The sequence below is a fragment of the Apus apus genome, chromosome 2, assembly GCF_020740795.1.
Source record: "Apus apus isolate bApuApu2 chromosome 2, bApuApu2.pri.cur, whole genome shotgun sequence".
Lineage (NCBI taxonomy): Eukaryota > Metazoa > Chordata > Aves > Apodiformes > Apodidae > Apus > Apus apus.
The window spans coordinates 90,440,421-90,461,964 of record NC_067283.1 but is presented as its reverse complement, the minus strand read 5'-3'; the positions used below and the strand labels follow the sequence as shown (position 1 = coordinate 90,461,964).

The window sequence follows — 21,544 nt, the reverse complement described above, 5'->3', positions numbered from 1 at the left end:
AAGTTCAAAGGAACTTCCAAAACCACAAGAACTGCCTAGGAGTGGGAGAAAGACTTCTAAGACATCTAGCTCTTTAACCTATCAAAGAGAAAACCGAGGAGAGAAACGATTACACAGTATAATTATCTCCATGAGGGAAAAAAACTAATACAAGTATTAAGTAGCTTTTCAATCCAGCAGTGAAAAGTGCAACATGAACAAAGGCTGAAAGCTAAAGGCTGACATACTCACATTATTAAACAGGCAGAATATTTTAAAAGGAAGGGTAGTTTACCTCTGAAACATGGTAACTGAGGAAGTACCAGATTATCCATCTCACGGTCTTCAAATTAACTATCCTGCACCAAAACACAAAGAAACTAGGAGTTCTTAGTGAAATAATTATAAAGAAAATGTTAACAGGTACAAAACAGGCTGCTGCTAGCAATCTCACTCTGGGAAATGACCAGACTATTCCATGCACAAACATGCACAAACACTGAATCAGCTTGAAGCAGACTCCTTAAAGAGGAAATTTTGCAAGGCTGTGGATAAATAAAATTAAGCCTTAATTAAAAGCAGTAGTACCAACCCATGCTTTTCAAGCAACCCTTGGGTTTTACCAGTCTTCTGCACAGAAGGTCAGGCAGAAACAACTCCCACAGCCCAGAGTATAAGCAACATTATTGACAGCATCTAGTCATGGCTAGAGTGATCAGTTTCAAATATACACAAAATTACTGTAGCCTCATAGCTATATTCGTACATATTTCTAACAGTCTTGATTAAAATTTCAAATAAAAAATAAGAGTTTAGATATAGAAAAGAAATTTATTGTTTATGAGGACACTTTTCAAAATGCAACATTAATACAATTATCCAGTGTTTTGCTTAAACCAGGAAAAAAAAAAAGTGAAATATAATACAGTTGCAGGGATTGAGTAGGTATTTTTAAATAATGAAAATATACCTGGTTTTGAGAGCTTCCAAGTTTTGAAAAAAAAAATATATTGAAATGTTGTCACCAGTGTGGTACAAGTGGTAAAGTGCACTGTATCCTTCAACTATAAAAGAGAGAAAAGCAAGACATACCCATGTGCTTACAGTACTCATACTCATGGATCAGATGCAAGTAACAGTTTGGCTTCATGTTTGCAAATTACATTTTTTCTCCCCCTCCCCTAAAATTCAACTGTTGTAATGTAAGCCTTATTAGATTTTCTACTTATTAACCTGCAGGCCCTCCAGCCTCCTCCCTACTCTCTTTCTTATTCGTTTTTATACTTCTGACCCGATGCAATCTGCCTGCAGGGGCAAATACAGTTATCTCCTTCTAAATTAAAATTGTAACTCATTTGGTACAGTTTACACAAGGCCTCAGCTTTGACACATGCAATTACTATGAACATAGGAGGAACATGATTGCTGAGAGCCACCAGAAATAGAGTTTAATCAGAAAACATGGAGTTGTTCCAACAAATTTATAATTTCACCACTTGCTATTCTTTTATGTTCCTGAGTGTTCAGATAATTAGATACACTGGTTTTTCTCTTCCCAAGAGGCCAGGGAAGCAAAATTCCTACTTTTACATTAACAAGATGAAATTATAATACAAACAATCCATAACTTTTTCGTTGAAATGACAAATTCATACAACGTTGATTTTAGTACTTACAAAATGTTACAAATAATTTGTTCTGTAGTATCGGTATGTATCTCATAACGTAGACTTATGTGAATTAATTACCCATTCAGATGGATAGCCCAGTCTGCCAGCTTTTATTCACATAAGCCCTCTAGGTAGCTCACCTCACCTATCTTAAAAGGTAGCTTTTTAAAAATAGGTCTTGAAAAAAGTAAGGTTCACATTTTCTGCCACTGTTAGGGAATGATCTTCTGCTGTAGCAGATCAGACTGCAGAAGTTAAAAATAAATTGAGACAATACAAAACCAGATTCATAGCCCTCCCTGATCTGTGTGCCTCAAGCTTACCTCTGAAAAAGGAATTCCAAATGTATTTGATCAACTTCAGTGAAACATAGAGTTGGATCAACGAAGAAACATCACTCACTGAAATTAGAAAGGAAAATGCAGGCTTCAACTCTGTGCTGCCTTTCATGGTGGCATTACATTCTTCTGAGGATAAGGGTGTTCATGACTCAATTGCTTTTAAAAATATAAGCATCTGAACAGTAAATGTAAATGAATAGACACGTGCAGCATTGCAGAGCTTTTCAGTCTTTTTACGGAGGTCTGAATGCATTCATTTTAATTATACTTTAATATCAAGTTTCCCAGGCTGATGGATGGGCCTCTGGGAGGACCACGGGTCAAATAAGGAGTAAGGTTACAGAAAGAGGTTACAGAAAATACTTTGGGTAAAGAAAATGCATGGCCGATGATGTGCTCTGTCGTACAAATGTCGTCCTGGCGCTCTGGCTGCTTTTTCAAGAAGCCACCTGCTTTCTATTTCTCCTTTTATGTTAGCCATTAATTTTGCTGCCACAGGCACAATTCATACTTACAAGGTTGGAGGCTCTGACAGGAGCAGCTGCTATTTCAAATGGCACTATTCCATTCCCAAGACAGCCAACTCAGCTGCAACAACATCAGTGACCTGGATACACCAAATCCACCAAAAGATAGGCTTTCCCATCCTTAACATACTCTCTTCTGCAGAGTACATAATATCAAGCAGAATCCATAAGGCTGGAAGGAAAAAAAAATGCAAGTATGACAAAATTATGGAAAGAAAGAGTCTGATAGAGGAACAAAGGGAAGAAAAGGAGGAGGGGGAAAAAAGGGGGAGGGGGGATGACATAAATATTAGTGCTGAGATTGCCAATCTTTCTCAAGCAAACTGCTTGATCTAGAAGCTTTTGTGTGTTAGTGAAAAGGTAATGTTGGTAATAGTACTAGTTACTGAATTCATAAAGATACAGCTAAATAATATGTAGTACCATCATGTTCCTGTAAGTCTGGGATGGCTGAGTCCAGCTCCAAAGGCAGATTTATCTGATTTGGCTTCAGGGATGTGGCCTGAGCCATTAGGAAACACTCCACTTCTGGCAGCCTGCAAACCCCTAGCCCTCTCCCCAGGACCCCACACTTGGCAGGCTTTACAGTAGGAAGGCAAAGCACCTGCAGAGCCATCTCAGATCTTAGATAGTTTCTGAGCTGGGCACTGGTCCTAGGCAACCTGTGCTTTTTAAAATTATTTCAAGCCCATTTGATTTTGTCTCAGCTCATTCTAGGAATATACAGCCCAGGGACCATGATGCTATTACAGGCACATCTCTTGAATTTCATCAATGCTGTTACAAGGATACAAGGACACAGAAACCTGTGGCCAGGAGCAGAGTCAGGGAAGAGGTGGAGGAGAGAAAAAAACCACAGCAGCCCCAAGCAGTCTGCCTCATGTCACTGTGGAAACATCCCCTGAATTAGCTAAAATTTCATCACACCCCAGTGCACCAGGGAGAGACAGAGTTTGGGAGCAGTGCTCCTGTAACATATAAGGAGAGCAAGGGCTCCCAGTGGGCAATTTTGCAGTATCCTGAATGGAGATGAGACTGGCTGTTCCTTGTCTTGTTCAGTACAGGCAGCAAAAGTCCTCAGATTAATTTAGGAGCAGCCACATCCAGCACAAACAAAAGGAAGTGGCTCATCACACAGCAGCAGACAGGAGAACTGAGAAACTTCTCAACCAAGAGGCTGTGGCTGGAAGAAGTCTGGTGGGGCTTAAACAGAGGCTGCAAGAGCCTACAGAAAGTCCTGAGTGTTGTTGGGAGACCACAGAAGACTCAAGAGATACCCTCAGCTGGGGAAGTATTAAAGGGGAAGTAATGTGTAGATTTGTTTTTAATATTCTCAAGCCAGCTGCTTTTGGAAACTGTAGGAGACAGGATAATGGATTAACTGGCCCATGATCTGTACCAGTCCAGCCACTCTTAAGAATGATAAATCCAATCAGCTTCCAATTACCAGCAGCTGGGAGATTTCGAGGGCTGTAGTTCAATTGCTGTGTTCAACAGCCACATTAGGCCTACCCTCCAAAAATATGCCTAAACCCATTTTTTAACCTGTTTCCGGTCTCCACAACATCTTACAATAATGAATTCTAAGCTTTTTTTATAAATTATGTATAAAGGCACTTCATCCTCGTTGCTTTAAATACGCCACTTGGCACTTTAATTGAAAGTGCTCTCCTTGCCACAGTATGAGAAAAAGTAAAAAAGTACAGGATCCATACATTCACACAGCTCTTTTCTAGCCTGCAGCAGTTAATTTGCTTACTTACAATTACTTATATCTCAGCACAAAATTATTTTCCAAAAATGTTAGAAACAGATGTCTTAGGAGTAGCTTTGAGAGTTTAATGTCAAAATCTACGACCAATAAAGCACAGGAATTTGAAGGATAAACACTTATTTCTATGGATTATTTGCAATTCCTATTACGGTCTTCTGTTTTGCTGATTTTTGTTTGAATACAGACTCCAGATTTATACCAGACTCTTCTGCACCCCTCTGTCCTAGGTCAGACATTTAAAGGGACATAAATTGAGTCTAAGGGATTTGGTTAGGACTCTGAGTACTGTAAGATGAATGTAAAAACACCAAATGTTAAGTATAGCAGTGGGGAATCCATGGCACTTAAAAAGAACTGTGTAAAGGAATATGCGGCACTTTTACGATGGTCGTGAAAATCGATAGTAACGATGGCTAGATAGGAAAGAGGATAGAATAAAAACACTTCTGTAGTTCATTTGATTTGTAATGCTAGACTTAAACTATTCTCTTGTGTCTGTAAATAGAGATAAAAGCAAATATATACAACTCCAGTATAAAGACGAAAGAAATCTCTGTTACCCTCGAGAAAGTTTCAATTATTTGCCGGACCAGCATAGGTTTCCACTAGATGGTGCTCCCCGCTTTAGAAAAGCCATAAACGGATTAAACTGCTGCAGTGCAAGGGGAGAAACAAGTTGTTTCATGGGCTGATGAACGAAAAAACGTGACGTCTTGCTGGTCTGAATTCACCTTCCTAGATCTCCAGGCTGCAGCAATTTTGTTAATTCCTCGCGCCTCCTAAGAACTCAAAAGCAACATAATTTCAATTTCTTTCTCTTTTCCCTACAACTTCTACCGGTAACCGTCAGCTCCTCTCTGTGTCCCCCTCTAGATAGGAGCTGGTGGCTTGCCTTGGCCAAGCTGCACAAGTGTCTATTGCCCTCGAGCAGATAGGCACAACCCCACAGAGCTCACTCTCCAGTCTTCCCACAGCAGAGACTGGCCTTTCTGCCTCATGCCTTCTTTTTTTTTTTTCCCTTCAGACACAGAATTTCACAAAGTCTGTTAGATGCCTCTGAAACAGCTTCTGCAAAGCAGGCTCATGTAAAAACACCATCTTCCAGAAAGACATTTTATTGTGCATATATCTGGTCATCTTTAATTCTGCTGTTATTCTTTTCACCTCCTCCATTATTGCCTTCTGGGTTGCCATCTTCATATTTAACACACATACGCCAACAAAAAAACCCACAACAAAACATGGTGCTGGTCTCTTTTCACAGGTAATTAGCGACAGAACAAGAGGGAATGGCTTCAAGCTGCAACAGGGGAGGTTTAGACTGAACATTAAGAAAAAAATGTTCACAGCAAGAGTGGTTAGACACTGGAATAGGCTGCCCAGGGAGGCGATTAAGTCACCATCCCTGGATGTGTTTAAGGGTCGTTTGGATGTGGTGTTGGTGGATATGGTTTAGGGGAGAACTTTGTAGAGTAGGGATGATGGTTGGACTCGGTGATCCCAAGGCTCTTTTCCAACCTGAATAGTTCTATGGTTCTATGATTTTCCCTAAATAATGCCCCACACAGACACTTTTGCTGTTCCGTTGGCAGTCACTGTAGTGTAGGTTGAACTCCAAAAAAAGGCATTAATTTCTTTGATTTCTTGAGTAACATCTGCAGATACCTTCCCCTGTACTCTCTTCAATCTGAGTAGCAAGGCAGCTTTTTCATCAGCCTAGCTGGTACCAGCACCATATGTAAGAAGGATGTTGAAATACTGGAGCCATTTCAGAGATGAGCAGCAAAAATTATTTAAGACAGGAAAAAGTATCTCCCAGTGAGAGACTCAAGGAGTTTAAATCTGCCCACTTTGAAAGTGCTTAAGCACCATCAAGTTCCAAGATGGGAAAAGAAAGGTAAGAATTAGCACAGCACAAAAAGATATAGACATAGGTAAGTCTATAATACATTGTCAGTTTGCAGCAGAGTTGGGTTCACATGCATTTGGGGACATCTTATGCTCACTGGGTGCATGAAGAACAACTGCAGCCACTTCCTGGAAGCTTTGCACTTTCCAGGCTGAGAAGGAGCAAGCAGGCTTTGCAAACAGTCTGTGCGGTCACTGAAAGCACCAGACTTCCCACATGCTGCATACGGCCACAGTACACATGGGCGACAGTCCTACTGAGGCTTTCCAGACACACAGAAGCCTGGTCAGAGCTGCTGCACAGCTCAGGTCATGCAATTATCTGAAGGGCTGATACCCTTTGAGACATTTGAGGTGGGAGAAGCTAAAAATGAGCAGACAGGTCTATACGAAGCCTTCCCAAAGATCCTTTTTTCATTTGTTTGTTTGAGTTTTTTGTTTGTTTGTTTTTGCAAGAATTGCCTGTCCTAAGCTCAAAACAGCTACCACTGTCTGGTGGAAAAGACCAATAGCTGGCAGCACACACAAAATTTCTGTCTTAAAAAATGCACTGCTACAGTTCACTAAAGCAAGATTTCTCTTTGGGTTCTAAGATTTTCCTCTTTCCAATTGCAGTAACTGGAGCACTGTTGATAAATCAGTTGCTGTGACAGTAGCACCCACTGCCATAATGAAGGAGCAGTACCCAGTGTTGAAGTGCATCTGGAAATACCACATAACTCATGTGAGCTGCTGGTGAGATTCATATACCCAAGACACCGAGTTTATTTGCAGAAAGAATATTTCTCTGTTGTTTGTCAGAGTTACAGAGCAGTCTGCAGTTACAGATATCACTCTTAATAGGGAAAGGCAGTTTGTTTTCTTCTCTAGGCTTCAAATCCCTTTAGTAATTACTTTGCTAGAAGAGAGGATGGCTGAACTTGGCCCTAGGCTGGCTGACAGTGAAATTTGCACTGACAGATAAACGAAGAAATCTGAGGTTGAAGCTGACAGATCCATTTAGCCTACTCCGTGTGAGCAAAATGTACAGAAGAAAGGGACAGACAGAGCTGCTAGAAATTTGAACTGCAGATGTCCCTCTGTGAAACTGTGTGACTGATGGGGGTAGCCCACTTTGCCCTAACACACCGAGGCTTGACTCCATGCTACAGACTGCATGCCTGTGTGCTTAGTAAGGCAATGTCCTTAAAGGAAAGCATCATGAAGAGTAAGTGCCCAGAGCACCACACAAAATAAAAACAGCTACACCGTCTATCCCAGAGATGTGGCCACAACTACTGAGTTTCTCCTCTTGTGCTTGTATCTTCCCATGTCCCAGTGGTACCTTGCAGAGCACCTAGTAGAGGAAGGGACAGGTGGGAGCAGTGGTCAGAGTGGTCCTGATGTCCTCTCAAGCATATGTCCCTCACAACAGCAGTCAGGCCACATTCTCCTGTCCCACAGAAGAGGTGTTGAAGCCACTGCTGCCACAGTGTATTTCTGGTTGCAGAGATGGCAGCCAAACACCATTTATTGCAGCAAACAGTGGGAGGTCTTATGCTCAGCCTTTGAATTTGATGAAACAATAATAAAATTCTATCCATCCCACCAACAGATTTGTGTGTGTAAATAACTCAGTCTCCAAAGGAAAAAGCTTGAAACCAAAAGCTGCACTCTTTGTGAGTTATGATTAAGTGTGGCAGAATATAAAGACTGGCTAAAAAATACACCAATAAAAACAAATGCCTATTGTGCAATTTGTCAATTTTGCATTTTTACTGCAAAATACACTTAAGTTCATCCCCTTCAGGTTTTTTTCTATTAGGAAAGAGCACTAAGCAGCAGTCCTGAATGAAAAACAACATGCCAGTTTAACAGAGGTTGGGGGGGTAGGGGGATGTTCACAGAAGAACACAAGACATTGTGGGTTAATTGACCTGTATCTTTTGCAGAAGGATATAAAACTACACTTTTTGTCTGTGGGGACAAATTACCTGCATGCAACCAGTTCCTATATGGTAAATGACACAAGATCAAAACCTGAAAGTGTCGTGTATACATCTGTATGCATGAATACATAGAAATTAGTATTCTATGTTACATTTTAATAAATATTACACAGTTGCAAAGCTTCTGCTGAACTAATAGGCTACCAAGCTATATTTCTTGCAAGTTGGAGAATAAACTGATTACTAGAAATGTGACATGCAGCACAAGGGAGGCAGCTGAGCTATGATGGTGTCCCTCACACACTGTGGATTCTGGCATGGTTTATTTTTGGAAAAGCAGTATTGAAGATTCTCTTTATCATGTCAGACATCAGAAGGCAGCTATTCAATGGCACAAAATGGACAAAGTTATGGGAATAAAGTTTTCCCATGCTTTCTGGAGAATCACAACAAGCAGTTAAAAAGGAGGAAAAAATGGTTTACATTATAGTAAGAGTTCATCTGAAGAAAAGGCTGTCTTCTAAGAAACCTCTTTTTAAGTCATTGCCCTTACCTGACTTCACAAATATTTTATTTGACAACAGTCTCACTGATGCTACAGATATGGAACTTGAGATTTCTAGGGCAGTTGAGCCCTGAAATATATTTCAACTTGGATATCCGTCACACTTGGCTTTTTCTTTCTGATGCTGACTGTGACCATTGCCCAAGTCCCTGGCTGCTGCTAGATCTCTGGCATAGTTCATTAGTTTAACTTCCTAGTCAAAAAGGTAAAGTCCACCATTTCTAGAGCAATGGCCATTCAAGCAGAACACCACATGACCACCTAAGTTGATCTCTCTAATTCTTGCCTAAATCACAGACAGTAACTTTTGCATTAATTTCTATTACTATTAAGAAAGACATCAAATCTTTACTAAGAACTTATAGTGGGAGAGATGTAAGCACCTGAATGGAAGCCCTCAAGTGTTTTTTCTGTTCACTAGCCGTTCCCCAAATCTACTCTTCTCCAATTTAATTTGAATCCAGATGCTTTTAGCTTCTACTTGCAGTCATTAAACCTTGTTATGATACTGTTTTCTGCAGGATTAGTCTTCCATTACTAGAAATCTCCATAAGTGCATGAATCCCACAGACTACATCAGACTCCAAATTTCTCTACCAGCTGTTTTTTTCCAGACCACGAAATATTCTTTTGTGTTCTGGCTGAAACCTCTCTTAAAGGCTAATGTCACTAATGAAGGGAGGATGTGATATTCTGGCAGCCATCTCACTCATGCCACAAGCAAAGGAGTGCTGAGGCAGACACATGCTCAATCCAAACAGGAGAGCCATGTAAATGCATGCTTAAAACATGAGCGGGAGCCTGAATGTTGTGTTGGGAGGATCAGCTAATTCTGTACTGACTATCTCCTTGCCCTCTTAATAAATTCATCATCTCTGAATACTGTTTCTCTTCTCTCTGACTCACAGCACACGAATTAAAGGATACAGATAGGACTGCTTCACCGAAAGGCTGCAGCCACCATGCAGGCATGCAACTACCACTGCTTCCCAGGTACAGCACATGAGTAGCTCTGTATCACTAGCAAAAAGCAGAGGCAATCATGTCCCCTGCTCTCTTAGCAAATCCTCTGCTGGCTCACCTGTGGTTACCAGTGGTTGTGGAGGGAGTTGTGTGAAGTCACACAGACAAGCGTAAACCTCATGTAAGACATTTTGTTTAGCAGGGACTGTTTGGTAGACCATCAGTATGACTATTCGCTTTGCCACTGAGTGATTTTCTAAGATCTATACATCCTTGTCAAAGGCTTGAGAAAACAATCTGATTCAGCCAGCAACAGCACACTGTGAATAAAGTAAGATTCACCAGCATGGAGTTTCTGCTAAGTAATATTTGGATACTTCGTACTACCTTTTTCACAGAATCTTTTTCCACCTTACACAACTGACATTAAAAAAAAATCAACTGCTTTCAGCAAGAGCTAATGAAAAAGTATTAAAATCTGAGTACAAGATTAGTATAGAACAGGGCTATGCAACTTATAATTGAATAATTTCAAGTAATTATTACTACTTGACAGGGTTTTAAATTTTCACATTAAATCAATGTATTCACCATACTTATTGTTTGTCATCCAGGCTCACTGCTGTAAAATATTCCAACTGAAATGTTACTAACACAAAATGTGGTATTCAAAGAATTGTCTTTTTGTTGGCAAGATGATCTTGATTTAATAAAAGCTGCAGAAATGTGAAGTACAGTAAGTCATATTAACTAACCACTGCATTCTTCAGTGCCAAGAAATCATTCGTAGCATAAAGAACAGCTAAGTGATACTCAGCTTGTACAAGAGCCTATCTAAACTTAACTGCTACATCATGTTAATGAGAGATAAAATGCCCTGCATCCATGAACAGATGGTGTTAGCCCACATTAATAAACTCACTGGAGTACTTAATATGCTTAGATTTAGATGAGTTATTCAACTGGATGACGCAGTCGATGACGCATTCTGAAGCAATGGTCTGTATTTGGCAGTTCTTTACCGTCTTACTGTGCTGTACTGCCTATGCCGTCTGCTCTCCCTGCATCCTGTCCTGCCTCTGGGTTATCCTGACTGGCAGATATATGTGTGCAGCCCTTGTTTGTGGAAGCCAAATGCAACCAGAATAAACCCCTTACTGTTGCACAGTGACATTTTGCAAGTTCACACGATCCCTGGATTTTACTGACCCCAGGGAAGACCTGTGCATCCATTTGTATCTGGAAAGCAGTCAGTGTATCTCTTATCTCCCCAATAACACATACTCTTTATCTTCCTCTGCCCCCAGCAGACTGGGGAGGGGTATACAGGCATGAAAGACATGTCTGCCTGTTTCTGCCTTGCCCTGTCTCATCTGAGTGCCACAGCTGGTATGGGCAGGGGCATGAGCTGGGCACAAAGCCACTGGCACCTCTGTGAGGCCCATATGGTCTCCTTTTCACTACAGGCTGTGCTTTTGCCTCCCTATAATTTGCCACCCAAGGCAACAGATTGACTCTGGACACTCTTGCCCAGGGATCTTTTGGCAGCTCATCTTATTTGCACTTTCAAAAGCATAAAATATTTGTATGCTATGTTTTGTATATTTAACCAGGGTTACTAGCTTATAGTAAATAAATAATTAAAAAATATTAAATATTAGAGTTTAGTGCTTTAGAAAATTTAAATGAAGCATTTTATGTGATTGGAAAGTGGTATTGGATGTGATTGGATCATGGTATAAATTCCACAAAGGTGAATTAATTTATATTAATTTGATCCACCTTACCAGCAATCTCCATGATTTTGTTACATGAATAATGCACAAAGCTTCCTAAAATAAATCTTTTGGACTCTGCTTTACTCATCTTCTGAATAACGTTAATTTAGTCCTCTTTAAATAAAGGTTGCCTTATACAAAACCTCTGTAAACATGTACAGTAACTTAGAAATGAGAACTCAGAGGAAGAGAGCAGAAAATAATCTGCAAACTGAAAGTTCAAATGTCTTGGCATTCAAAAGGTGATTTCATAAAATATTGTAATATTTGCTCAAAGATATAAGTGTGAAGTCTGCAGAAAGCTTAAGATGTTCTTATATACTTTATATAATGTGGCCTGGAAGATTGCAAATGTTGACTCAGTAGTCAGCATTCCAACTTGCAGGAATTACCATGACAGTCATACATAGCTTTAGCTGCTGTATACCTGGGCACAGGCTTTAAATATGGGTAGAGAAAAATTGCTTCTTTTGAGCTTAAGTACATCTGCAGAACTTGATGAGTGTGCATATTATACTTGCAAACCATAGATGTACCTGAAAAGTCAAAGAAAAGAATTCAAGGATTTTGTTCTTTACCTTCCAAGCTTATCTTACGTCAGGGAGAGACTGCTTTATTTCCTTAGGATTGCTTTTTCCTGTTGGGACAAGAAACATTAAGTGTTTTTAGCTAAGACATTCAGAGAAAGAAAAGGAAGGTGTATGAAGAATAAATGAACACAGATATAGAGGGCTACAAGCATAGTAAAGCACTGAAAAAAACTGCTATTTGAATTTTTACTTAGTCCCCTTTATCCATGTTCTGTTTTCATTTTTTTACACTTTGTGTGTGTGGCCATTTATAGGGATGTGTTTTTTCAAGTAACAACTGAGAAAAGATTAGTCTAGACCTGAAAAGCTCTATGGTCTCTTCTTCTGGGTTTCAGTCTAAGGACAGTAAAGGAGAAATAAAATATACCAGAAGAACTGGGATACTCTTGACCAGGTGATCAAGTATGAGGCAGATCTCAGATCCCAGAGTAATCTGTTGCAGTCTTGGATGACCGTTTTTGCCCTAATTTTTCCTCAGCTGGGGAAGGATACAATAAACACAGTGCTCCAGTAGTTCACTCCCCCTCAGAATGCTGAACATTTCCAGTGGTGTGGAGGGCAGGGTTTGTGCCAGGAGTGTGGACTGCTCAGCACTTGGCAAAGCCTCTGCAACACCTAACATGGCATCTTCTCCTACTCTGCCCCCGAGAGACCATCATCAGATGGGAGCTGATGAGTTTGTTCACAATTGCTGAAGCCAAGGTAACGTGTGAAATTAACACTGGGGACACCGAGGTGGAAGGTACATTAAGATAAGATTTATTGTAAACCCTGAATTATGCTTCCTAGTAACTCCTGAATGAGGGAGGTCCCATCCTTTCTTTTTTTTTTTGTTACCAGGGTCTCTTATTTCCTTAGACTGACATATTCAAGATAATAGGAGTACTATCAAAACAAGAGATGGCTGTTCCTCCCACAGACCTGCCACTAACTCCAAACATTCCTTTCCTGATTTTAGAAAATCAGGTGGATTCTGCATTTCCTCACAAATCAGAAGAAAAATGTGAGCACATTTTTATTGCAAAATCTGTACTACTGCTAGTAATTCAACATTAACTTCACTTGATTTTTCTCTTCACAGAATAATTTTTTTTCAAGTATTTTTAAAACCTTTCCTGGTTTGTTTTGCAATGGGAGTCATCAAGGGAAAAAAGAAAGAAAGGCAGGCAAGGCAGGCAGAAAGAGGGAGAAAGGGAGAAAGGGAGAAAGGGAGAAAGGGAGAAAGGAAGGAAGGGAGAAAGGGAGAAAGGGAAGGAAGGAAGGAAGGAAGGAAGGAAGGAAGGAAGGAAGGAAGGAAGGAAGGAAGGAAGGAAGGAAGGAAGGAAGGAAGGAAGGAAGGAAGGAAGGAAGGAAGGAAGGAAGGAAGGAAGGAAGGAAGGAAGGAAGGAAGGAAGGAAGGAAGGAAGGAAGGAAGGAAGGAAGGAAGGAAGGAAGGAAGGAAGGAAGGAAGGAAGGAAGGAAGGAAGGAAGGAAGGAAGGAAGGAAGGAAGGAAGGAAGGAAGGAAGGAAGGAAGGAAGGAAGGAAGGAAGGAAGGAAGGAAGGAAGGAAGGAAGACCCACTATAGAACATGTTCAATCAACCGTATAAAAAGTTCTCTTAAGGGTGGAGGTGTACCTGAACTATGCTTCAACAGCCATCAGCTGACTCTGCCAAATGGCCATCAGGGTCAAGAACTATCACAAAAATCAAAGCAAGGATTTTTCCCAGGCAATAATGTTTTATTTGTAAATAAAGTTCAGCACTGTGGTCAACATATTTGGTTTTTATGAACACTTATTTGATTTCTTTTAGAAAAAAACACTTCAGTTCAGCAGTTAAATATTGACTACTCCTTTTCCTACTTTAGGGCTCGCAGAAGTGTATTTCGTAACTAACATTTGTATGCGCTCTATATGTGAGTCCTCTTATTTTTACAGTTCCCTATGAATCATATCAATGAATGACAGAAAGGACCAATTAGAGCTTTGTGCACCAGGGAAGAATGGCACTTACATGTTTGTGCAGTCTCATTTTAATAGTTTCAGGGTCCACAGCTCTCCTGAGGAGATTATTTGAGAGCTTACTGCAATTTATTCTTACGATAGTCAGCTTCAACATCTCCTTTTCCAATTGTATCATAATACACTTACATCCAATGTAATGTATTTCACATTTTCTTGTGAAGCAAGGTAGATTTCATAAATCCTGCAATAAAATCATCACCTCTTCTTCTGTCCTTAATTCTGTATTAGATGAGCTATGTAACATATGCCAGCCTTGACAGCAATATCATAGTTACTGCTGGTTTGTGATATGCACAGAAAAGTAGCAATCAAACCCCAATATTATAGTCCTATTTTATCCAGCATCCAAATTAATTCAGAAAAATAAACAAGATAAGTAAGTATATTATACTACATATTGTAAGTGTGAATTACTGCCCCTTTTTTACACACACTTGCACAGTCTTAACCCCCAGAAGCAAGTCTCATCATGTGTCCCTGGAAGGATCCGAATAAACTTCCCAGTTTACACAGTTCACACAGGAAGGAGTAGCATCATGTAAGCATGGCTTATGCTGTCCTGCCACATGGGCTGGTCCCTTCACCCCCCTGTTCATCACATACCCAACTGGTTTGCTCGTAGACTCCCAGCCTGCCTTCCCCATTCCATCCTTGCTATGGGATCACCCCTATTCCAGGGCTGATGCTCAGCTTTTTCACCAGATAAATTTTCTTTCATAAGAAACAGGGCTTACATCTGTATTTTTACAATTTCAGATTAAAGGTTCTACAGAGCCGGGGAAAGACATTTCTGACATTTAAGCATGCTAGGCTGGACATTTTAACTTATTCCTCTTAAGTTATACTGATCACAGCAGAATTTTTAAACAAAACAAATGAGAACCAAAATCGAAGGAGGCATTTGTTAGCCTCCTAAGAGTTCATGTATGTTCATAAAGACTCTCAAACAACCCAAAAGATGGCCATCAAGTTACAGCTCTTGGAACATTATTCCTACCCAACAAATGAGTTCTATAAAAGTACAAAGTCTCCTGGAAAGTCTTTCAGATGGTACAGAAGAGGCAACTAGAAAATAATAGGCTAGACCAAAGAAAACAGTATTAAAAAGTTAGAATAATGCTTGTGCACTCAACAATACAAAACAGGTGCTCTAACAGTGAAGGTTTAAATGTTAAACCTTCAGGCAGATGTGTAATACTACGCTAGATTTTAAAATTCCAGAAGATGCTACAAATAACAAAAAACTCTGATGTACCTAGTAACAGTCTTAGATAATTTTGGAAAGTGACTTGAGAAAACTACTAAAACACAACTAGAGAACTAAAGAAGCATGTTTGCATCTCAGACCTGAACCTGTTCCGATACTCTCAATCGCATCTTGTGCCCGACGCCTGCCAGACAGGGAACGAGTGCATGTGCTGGAGCTCTCAGACACACTGTGTGCTGGGTGGCTGGCGGCCACCATCTCCTGCCCACCGACCTGACAGGACAGCTTCTACCTGCTGGTGAGCCGGGCAGGTCCCTGCTGGGAGCTGCCACAAAGCTCTCCCTGGCCGCGCAGTGTGCAGGCCCCGTTCAAGGCAGTCTCAGCTTCATTCCTCACAAAATCTGTTGTTTATTAGTGAAATCAGCCCCGTATGGCTGAACAAAGCACTGGCTTGAAGTCACTGAAGAGGGGGCAAAGGAGAGGGCAGCCAAACCGTTTGGAATGCAGCTAAAATACTTTTGAGGGTTTAAGGTTAAAAGGGATCACTGGATCACATACTCTGTCTGTGGGCCAGTAAATCTTATTGCAAGTTCCAAACTGAACCAAGGAGCTTGCTTATGATTAAAATCATTACATTTGCATTAGGTTTCCTCACTCCCCAGCACTGATTAATCTTACATGTTTTTTATACCATTTTAAAAAGCTTTAGTATGTGGTAATTTTTCCTTGTGAAGGTATTTGAACACTGAGCAAAGCCAACTCTTACAGATCTTTTTGACAAATTTAATTGATGTAGCTTTTTAAATGTATTGTTGTAAGATGTTTCCTCCAGTCCTGTAATATTTGGCAGGTATTTTCTGTACCACCTGATCTGTCGTATCAGAGCTACACACCTTGTTCTAGTATCAGGCTCATTAATAGACACCGTAAGTTATTTCCTGTACACTAATCCAGGTAGTACATCCAAAGGTCACACTGGACACATTGTACTGGGACCTTATCTGCAACAGTTTACTGGAAATTGTTTTTAGACAATCTTTTCCAAGACGCAAGCTCTCGTTCCAGAGGCATGGCTTGTATTCTTGGAGAATATGTACTCATTTGGCTGTAAAAGCCTGATTGAAAGTGCTAATTTTTCTAAGCAGCCCGGCTGACATTGCAGTTGCTCTCACAGCAGTTTACCAGGTTACCATTTAGCACATCCGCAGATCTGAACAGTGAGTTTATTTTGGATCTTTGGTAAAAATCTTGGAAGACGCCGAGCCCGCGGAAACTTGCAAATCACAGCATCAGGAGGATTAACCTCTGAAAGTCAGAAACTGCTTCTCTGTTTAACACATTGTTTAACAGCCTTAGCCATGAGACTTACACACAGTATTAACCAGAGGACTAGAGACCGTTTTGCAGTTGTAAGCCTAACGGAACAGAGCCTAAGGAACAGAGTCATGATGCTTTTACAGTTACTTTCTTCAGTTCACCTTTAAATCTCACTGAACAGGGCTATCAGAATTGCTTTGTAAGACCTGTGGGATGACAGGTATTAAGGATATCATACATTTTCTTTATCAAACCGCTTACATCTTCTTTCCACTATCTTGCCTGTGGTTGGTATTAAACAGCCAAGAGTTGTGCAGGTCATTCTGCTTGATCTTTTGAACACAGGCAAAACACAAGCGCTTTTCCACTTCCCAGTAACTTACGTTCCATTTAAAGATTTACGAAACCCTAAACTTACGATACCTCCTCAGCCAACTCTCTCAAGATCACAGGGTGCAAGCTAGCTAGACTCTCCGTCAAAAAATAAATAACGAAAAAACGAAGCCCAGGTGAGCTCGGAGAAGCAGGTTCCCCACAGCCACGACAAAGCCCCGGCAGCGCGGTGCGGGTGCAACACCGCGCTCCTCCCCGGCTCGGCGGGAGATGTTCATTCGACATTATCGATCGCCGGCGCCGCTACTGCTAGCGCACCCGAGAACCGCCTCCACCCGCCTCGCAGAAGACACCCCTTCACCCTTCTGGTTGTTTTAGTATGGTTTTTAAATCCCCCTCCGCCGCCCCCCGCCTCTGGGGACAGCCCCGCACCTGAGCGGCAGCAGATTCCGCCCCCCCCCCCCCCCCCCCCCTACCGCCGGAGCCCTCCCTCCTTCAGCCCCATCCTCACCCTCGGCCGCCGCGCCCCTCCCGCCCCCCCCAATCCCCCCCGCGGCGGCAGAGCCCCCCGAGCCCGGGGGTCCCCCCGGGGAAGGCGGGAGAGGGGGTGCACACGGGCGGGGCCGCGCTCCCAGCATGCCCCGAGGGGAACGCGCGCAGGGTGGGGAGGTGGGCGCGCGGGTGCGCGCACGGCAGCGGTTTGCGGGCGGAGAGGGGAGGGAGGGAGGAGGGAGGGTGCGGGCCCCGGGCCCCCCGCCCCGCTCTGCCCCGCTCTGCCCCTCCAGCCGCCGCCCCCCCCGGCTTCGCTCCCCCAGCAGGCGCGGAAACCGGCGCCCAGCCCCAGCCGCTGTAGCCGGCGCGCAGGGCGCATGCGCGGGCCCCCGAGGAGGGCGGGGGCCGGCGGCGTCTAGTGGCGAGCCAGCCGGCCGCCCGTGGCCACTCGCCCGCCGCCGCCGCCGCTCCCCGGGGAGCGGTCGCTGCGCAGAGCCCGCTCTTTCTCCCGGGCCGGGCCGCGCCGCGCCGCCTCTAGCCCCGCACCGCCATGAAGCTGAGCAACCGCAGCCGGGGATGCTGCGTGGCCGGCAGCCGGGAGAGCGGGCCGCCTCCGCGGAGCCCCTTCGTGCACCAGCTGCGCTTCAGCCCCCTGGAGAAAGCCAAGGTAGGGGCGAGCAGGGCCCGGCCACCCCGCCTGCCTTCCTGCCGCCGCCGCCTCCTCCCGCGCCTCCCCCCGCGGCGCACCGGCTGGCGGGCCGCGTCCTGCGGCGGGCGGGGCAGCCGGCGCTTCGTGAGCCCCGGGGGGGCGGCGGGTCGGGGCCAGAGCGGTGCGCGGGGGGGCGGGGGGGTGAGCGGGGCGGGCTGGGGGCGGCTGCGAGGCGGGGGGGGGGGTGGGCGGCTCGGGGCACTAACGGCCGCGGGGTCGCCCGCCGCTCGGAGGGCGTGTGCCTGGAGCGCTGCACCGCCGCTGTCTCAAAATTAAAGAGAGAAAGAATCATAAAAACGGTTCGTGGGGATTCTTTTGCTTTTCTTCTTTCTCAGCGGGGGCCGGGGGAGCAGTGCTGTGGAGGCACTCTTTTTCCAGAGTCGGGTTAAGGTGTGCCTGGGCCAAGGCATCCTGTTCATCTGAAGTCTGGCCCCGGGGTGGATAATCCCTGCGGCGTAATTTATGCGTTGTCCGCGTAGGTGAGATGACAGGAATCGGTGTTAACAGGTACGCTTGCAGTGGCGTGGCTTTTTTTTGTTTTTCTTCCTCCGTGGCACACTGCCTGCTCACCTCACTGTGAGTGGCTGAATACTCAGAGTGCATGGCCCTTGTCTTAGGCTTTCAGTAAGATCTGGGTCACTTGCTGGATGTAGAAGTACCGTCAAAGGCTCACCTAAGAAGGGGCTGGCCATGACTGTAATACTTCGGTTCCTTAAAGCTGTTGTTCTGGGGGCCCTGACAGCCTCTGTAGTACCTATCAACGTGGAAATGAAGATCCACTCAACATTGAACCTCAGATCAAAATGCCTTAGGTCGCACTTTAATTTTACATTCTGAGTGAACTTAATTGATTGCATTGCCCTGTTGCTGTCCAGATACTTAAGACATGTATGGCCTGACTGGCAAAACGTCGGAATGTGCCTCATGTTAAATCTGGCAGCCAAGGAATTCATAGTAGTCCAGGGGAAAAACTTTTTACTTATTAAATCAAGTTTCCCAGTGTGTATTCAGTGATTACTGGTAAATTTTTGTTTGAGTGGGAGAATGGAGTTTATACCTAGAGCTTCCTCAATAAATCACATAGCTGTAATTCTTTCTTTTCCATATAACCTTAACTTTGTTCCTCAAGTCATGTTTTCTGTGTAATTAATGAGGTAGAAGTCTTTCCGAGAGCAGAGAGAGCCAAAGGTAGCATGTGTTTATGTGGGCTAGGATTGTATCTAATAATAATAATAACAACAACACTAACGTATTATTTTGCAGTGTTACTGTGTCTTTTGAATGTGGCTTTCTACTTGATTATTTAGGAAGGCAAAGTACGAGTTTAACAGTCTTTTGCAGTATTGAGTATCAGCACTTGCTGATCTGTTGTTAGTCCTAACAGACTGTTAGCTGCTTCACTAGGGAAGTGACTGGTCTTAGATTGTACCTGCCTTCTGTCTGGGCTGCCCTGTACCTCTGTATGAGACAGGAGCTTTGCCACTGGATTTCAAGGGTTTGTTATTTCTGATGAAAACTGTAAGATGTGTTTAAAGCTCTGTGGTTTTTCACAGTGTGCGGATCAAAGGAGTAGCCTCACCAAAGAGTGCGGCTCAGTCTCGCTTTATGAGTGAGCAATCCTTTATTGATGTACAACCAGCACAGAGTTCTTTAACCCAGCCTTTCTTGAAGTCTTTATTTTTGTAGTTTTAAGTGAGGAAAAAGCACAGAAGCTGACATACAGAACTGTGATAGATTTTCTTCTTTGCCTAACCTCTTCGCTGATTAAAAGAAAAGTTGTGCTTGACATAGAGGCTGTTCAAGAATAGCTGTGGAAGTGTTCCACTTATGAGGAATGCTGCTCTCCCAGAAAGGGAGACTTTTAAAGTGGGGGACTGCTCTACTCTCAGTTACAGCTGTGTGTTTTCTCTTTCTTACAGTCCTAGTCTGTCACTGAGGGTTTGGTGTGAAATATTACAGCTGAACTCACTTCCTGTTCATCTGTGAGAGCGTACTGTGTTGCAGGTTTTTCTGTCTGCCCTGTGAATCTAACAGAGGTTGGTTCTGGGGTTGCAAGGCCTGTCAAGGAAGGTTAGGAATTTGTGGAGACTGGAAGTTTGTGAAGAATTTGGTGAGCTCAGGGGACTGGGAGACAAGAATGCTTTGTCTGACAGTCTGTTGTCTATTGCTGATACTCTGTCAGCCCCATTATCCTCACTACCACATCACCCTGCACTTTGCAAGAGGTTAGATTAGCTTTTTTTTTTGCTCATTAATACAGCTCAGAGTAAATGTATTTTAGAACACTTAGGCCTGAGACTATGGGAATGGAAAAAAATAGAAAGCAAGAGGACAGAAGAACCACAAAGAGAAAGAACAACAGCAAAAAGAAATACATTTGACTGCCAAAGAATTAAATTCTTCACATCTTACTTCATTTGCTTTATAAAACCTGGAGGATAACAGGAGTGTAAAAGCAGTAAGGCTATTTGAGAACTGATTTTCATGCTTCCTGTAGAAGTGATGATTATTTCACCCTGATCTGAGGGTGGCAGTGGGGGTCATTCTTGAAGCTAGCTATTTTATTTCAGTACTATAATAAAAAGGTCCTTTCTGGAAGACATACGTTATTTCATTAATGATCACTTTTGTTCATTCTGACATCCTCTGAGCACCTATCACAGAAATCAAAGGTCTTGATTTGGGTTACCTCTGCAGAATAGTCACTAGCATTAGTGTCACAAAGTGTTTGTAGCTTTGTTTCCCTGCCACTGAAAATCACAATACAATGTAATTTTCCTTGCTTCCAGTGTTTCTAAACCTTTTATTGCACCAGTGGTGGTGTTCCTTTGGTGCCATTGGCTCATTAAATCAGCAGATGATTGTGTTTTTCTGTGTTCTGGTTGTTGTATTTAGCTAGGATTCCTGTTCTTCACACTGATGAGCTGTATTGGCTCATTGCAAACTCAGGTAAAGCTGACTCAAGGGGAGGATTGAGTGGAGAATGAACTGGACCATTACACAGCAATGATCTGTTAGATTGCCTTAGTTGCATGTGAAAATTCCTACTCCTGTGTTTATCTCCAAGACTCTGTCAGTCAGAAACTTGCAGAGTGGGAAAGCAGGGTAGTAAGAGTATTTGCTGAAAGATTAATTTCTAGCTCTTCAAGTGTCATCTTTGATGAATTGAGCCTAAAGGGACAATTATAGTGAGGAGGTGAAAGCGTAGGGCAAGATGTAGTCTCTTACACGTTTAACGGAAAAATCAAAACCTCTACCACGTTAAATGTGCAGTTCATTACTGCATTTTCTTTTTTCAATAGGTGACCATGACTTTGTTTTAAGTCATGGAAATGTTGTTGTAAATAAACTTTTTTTAGTGATGTTTCTCACTGTATCGATGATTTCAGATGCCTTTTTTCCAGTTCCTCTGTGTGTGAGAGGTATGATACTGACTTTCAAGATGGGAAACCGAGACAT

At 42.8% G+C, this 21,544-nt stretch overlaps 1 protein-coding gene across 2 annotated transcripts in view; it reads left to right on the top strand.

Annotated features, from left to right (window-relative positions):
- The first annotated feature begins 17,788 nt into the window (after nucleotides 1-17,788).
- Nucleotides 17,789-21,544, top strand: part of LPCAT1 (lysophosphatidylcholine acyltransferase 1) — a 63,997-nt gene continuing 60,241 nt past the window's right edge. Inside the window, exon 1 of one of the 2 annotated variants that reach the window (XM_051609655.1) lies at nucleotides 17,789-18,043. In XM_051609655.1, the coding sequence (XP_051465615.1) occupies nucleotides 17,927-18,043 (117 nt within the window). In that variant the 5' untranslated portion in view covers nucleotides 17,789-17,926. The remainder of the gene's footprint in view (nucleotides 18,044-21,544) is intronic. The other variant, XM_051609656.1, reaches the window with a different exon arrangement.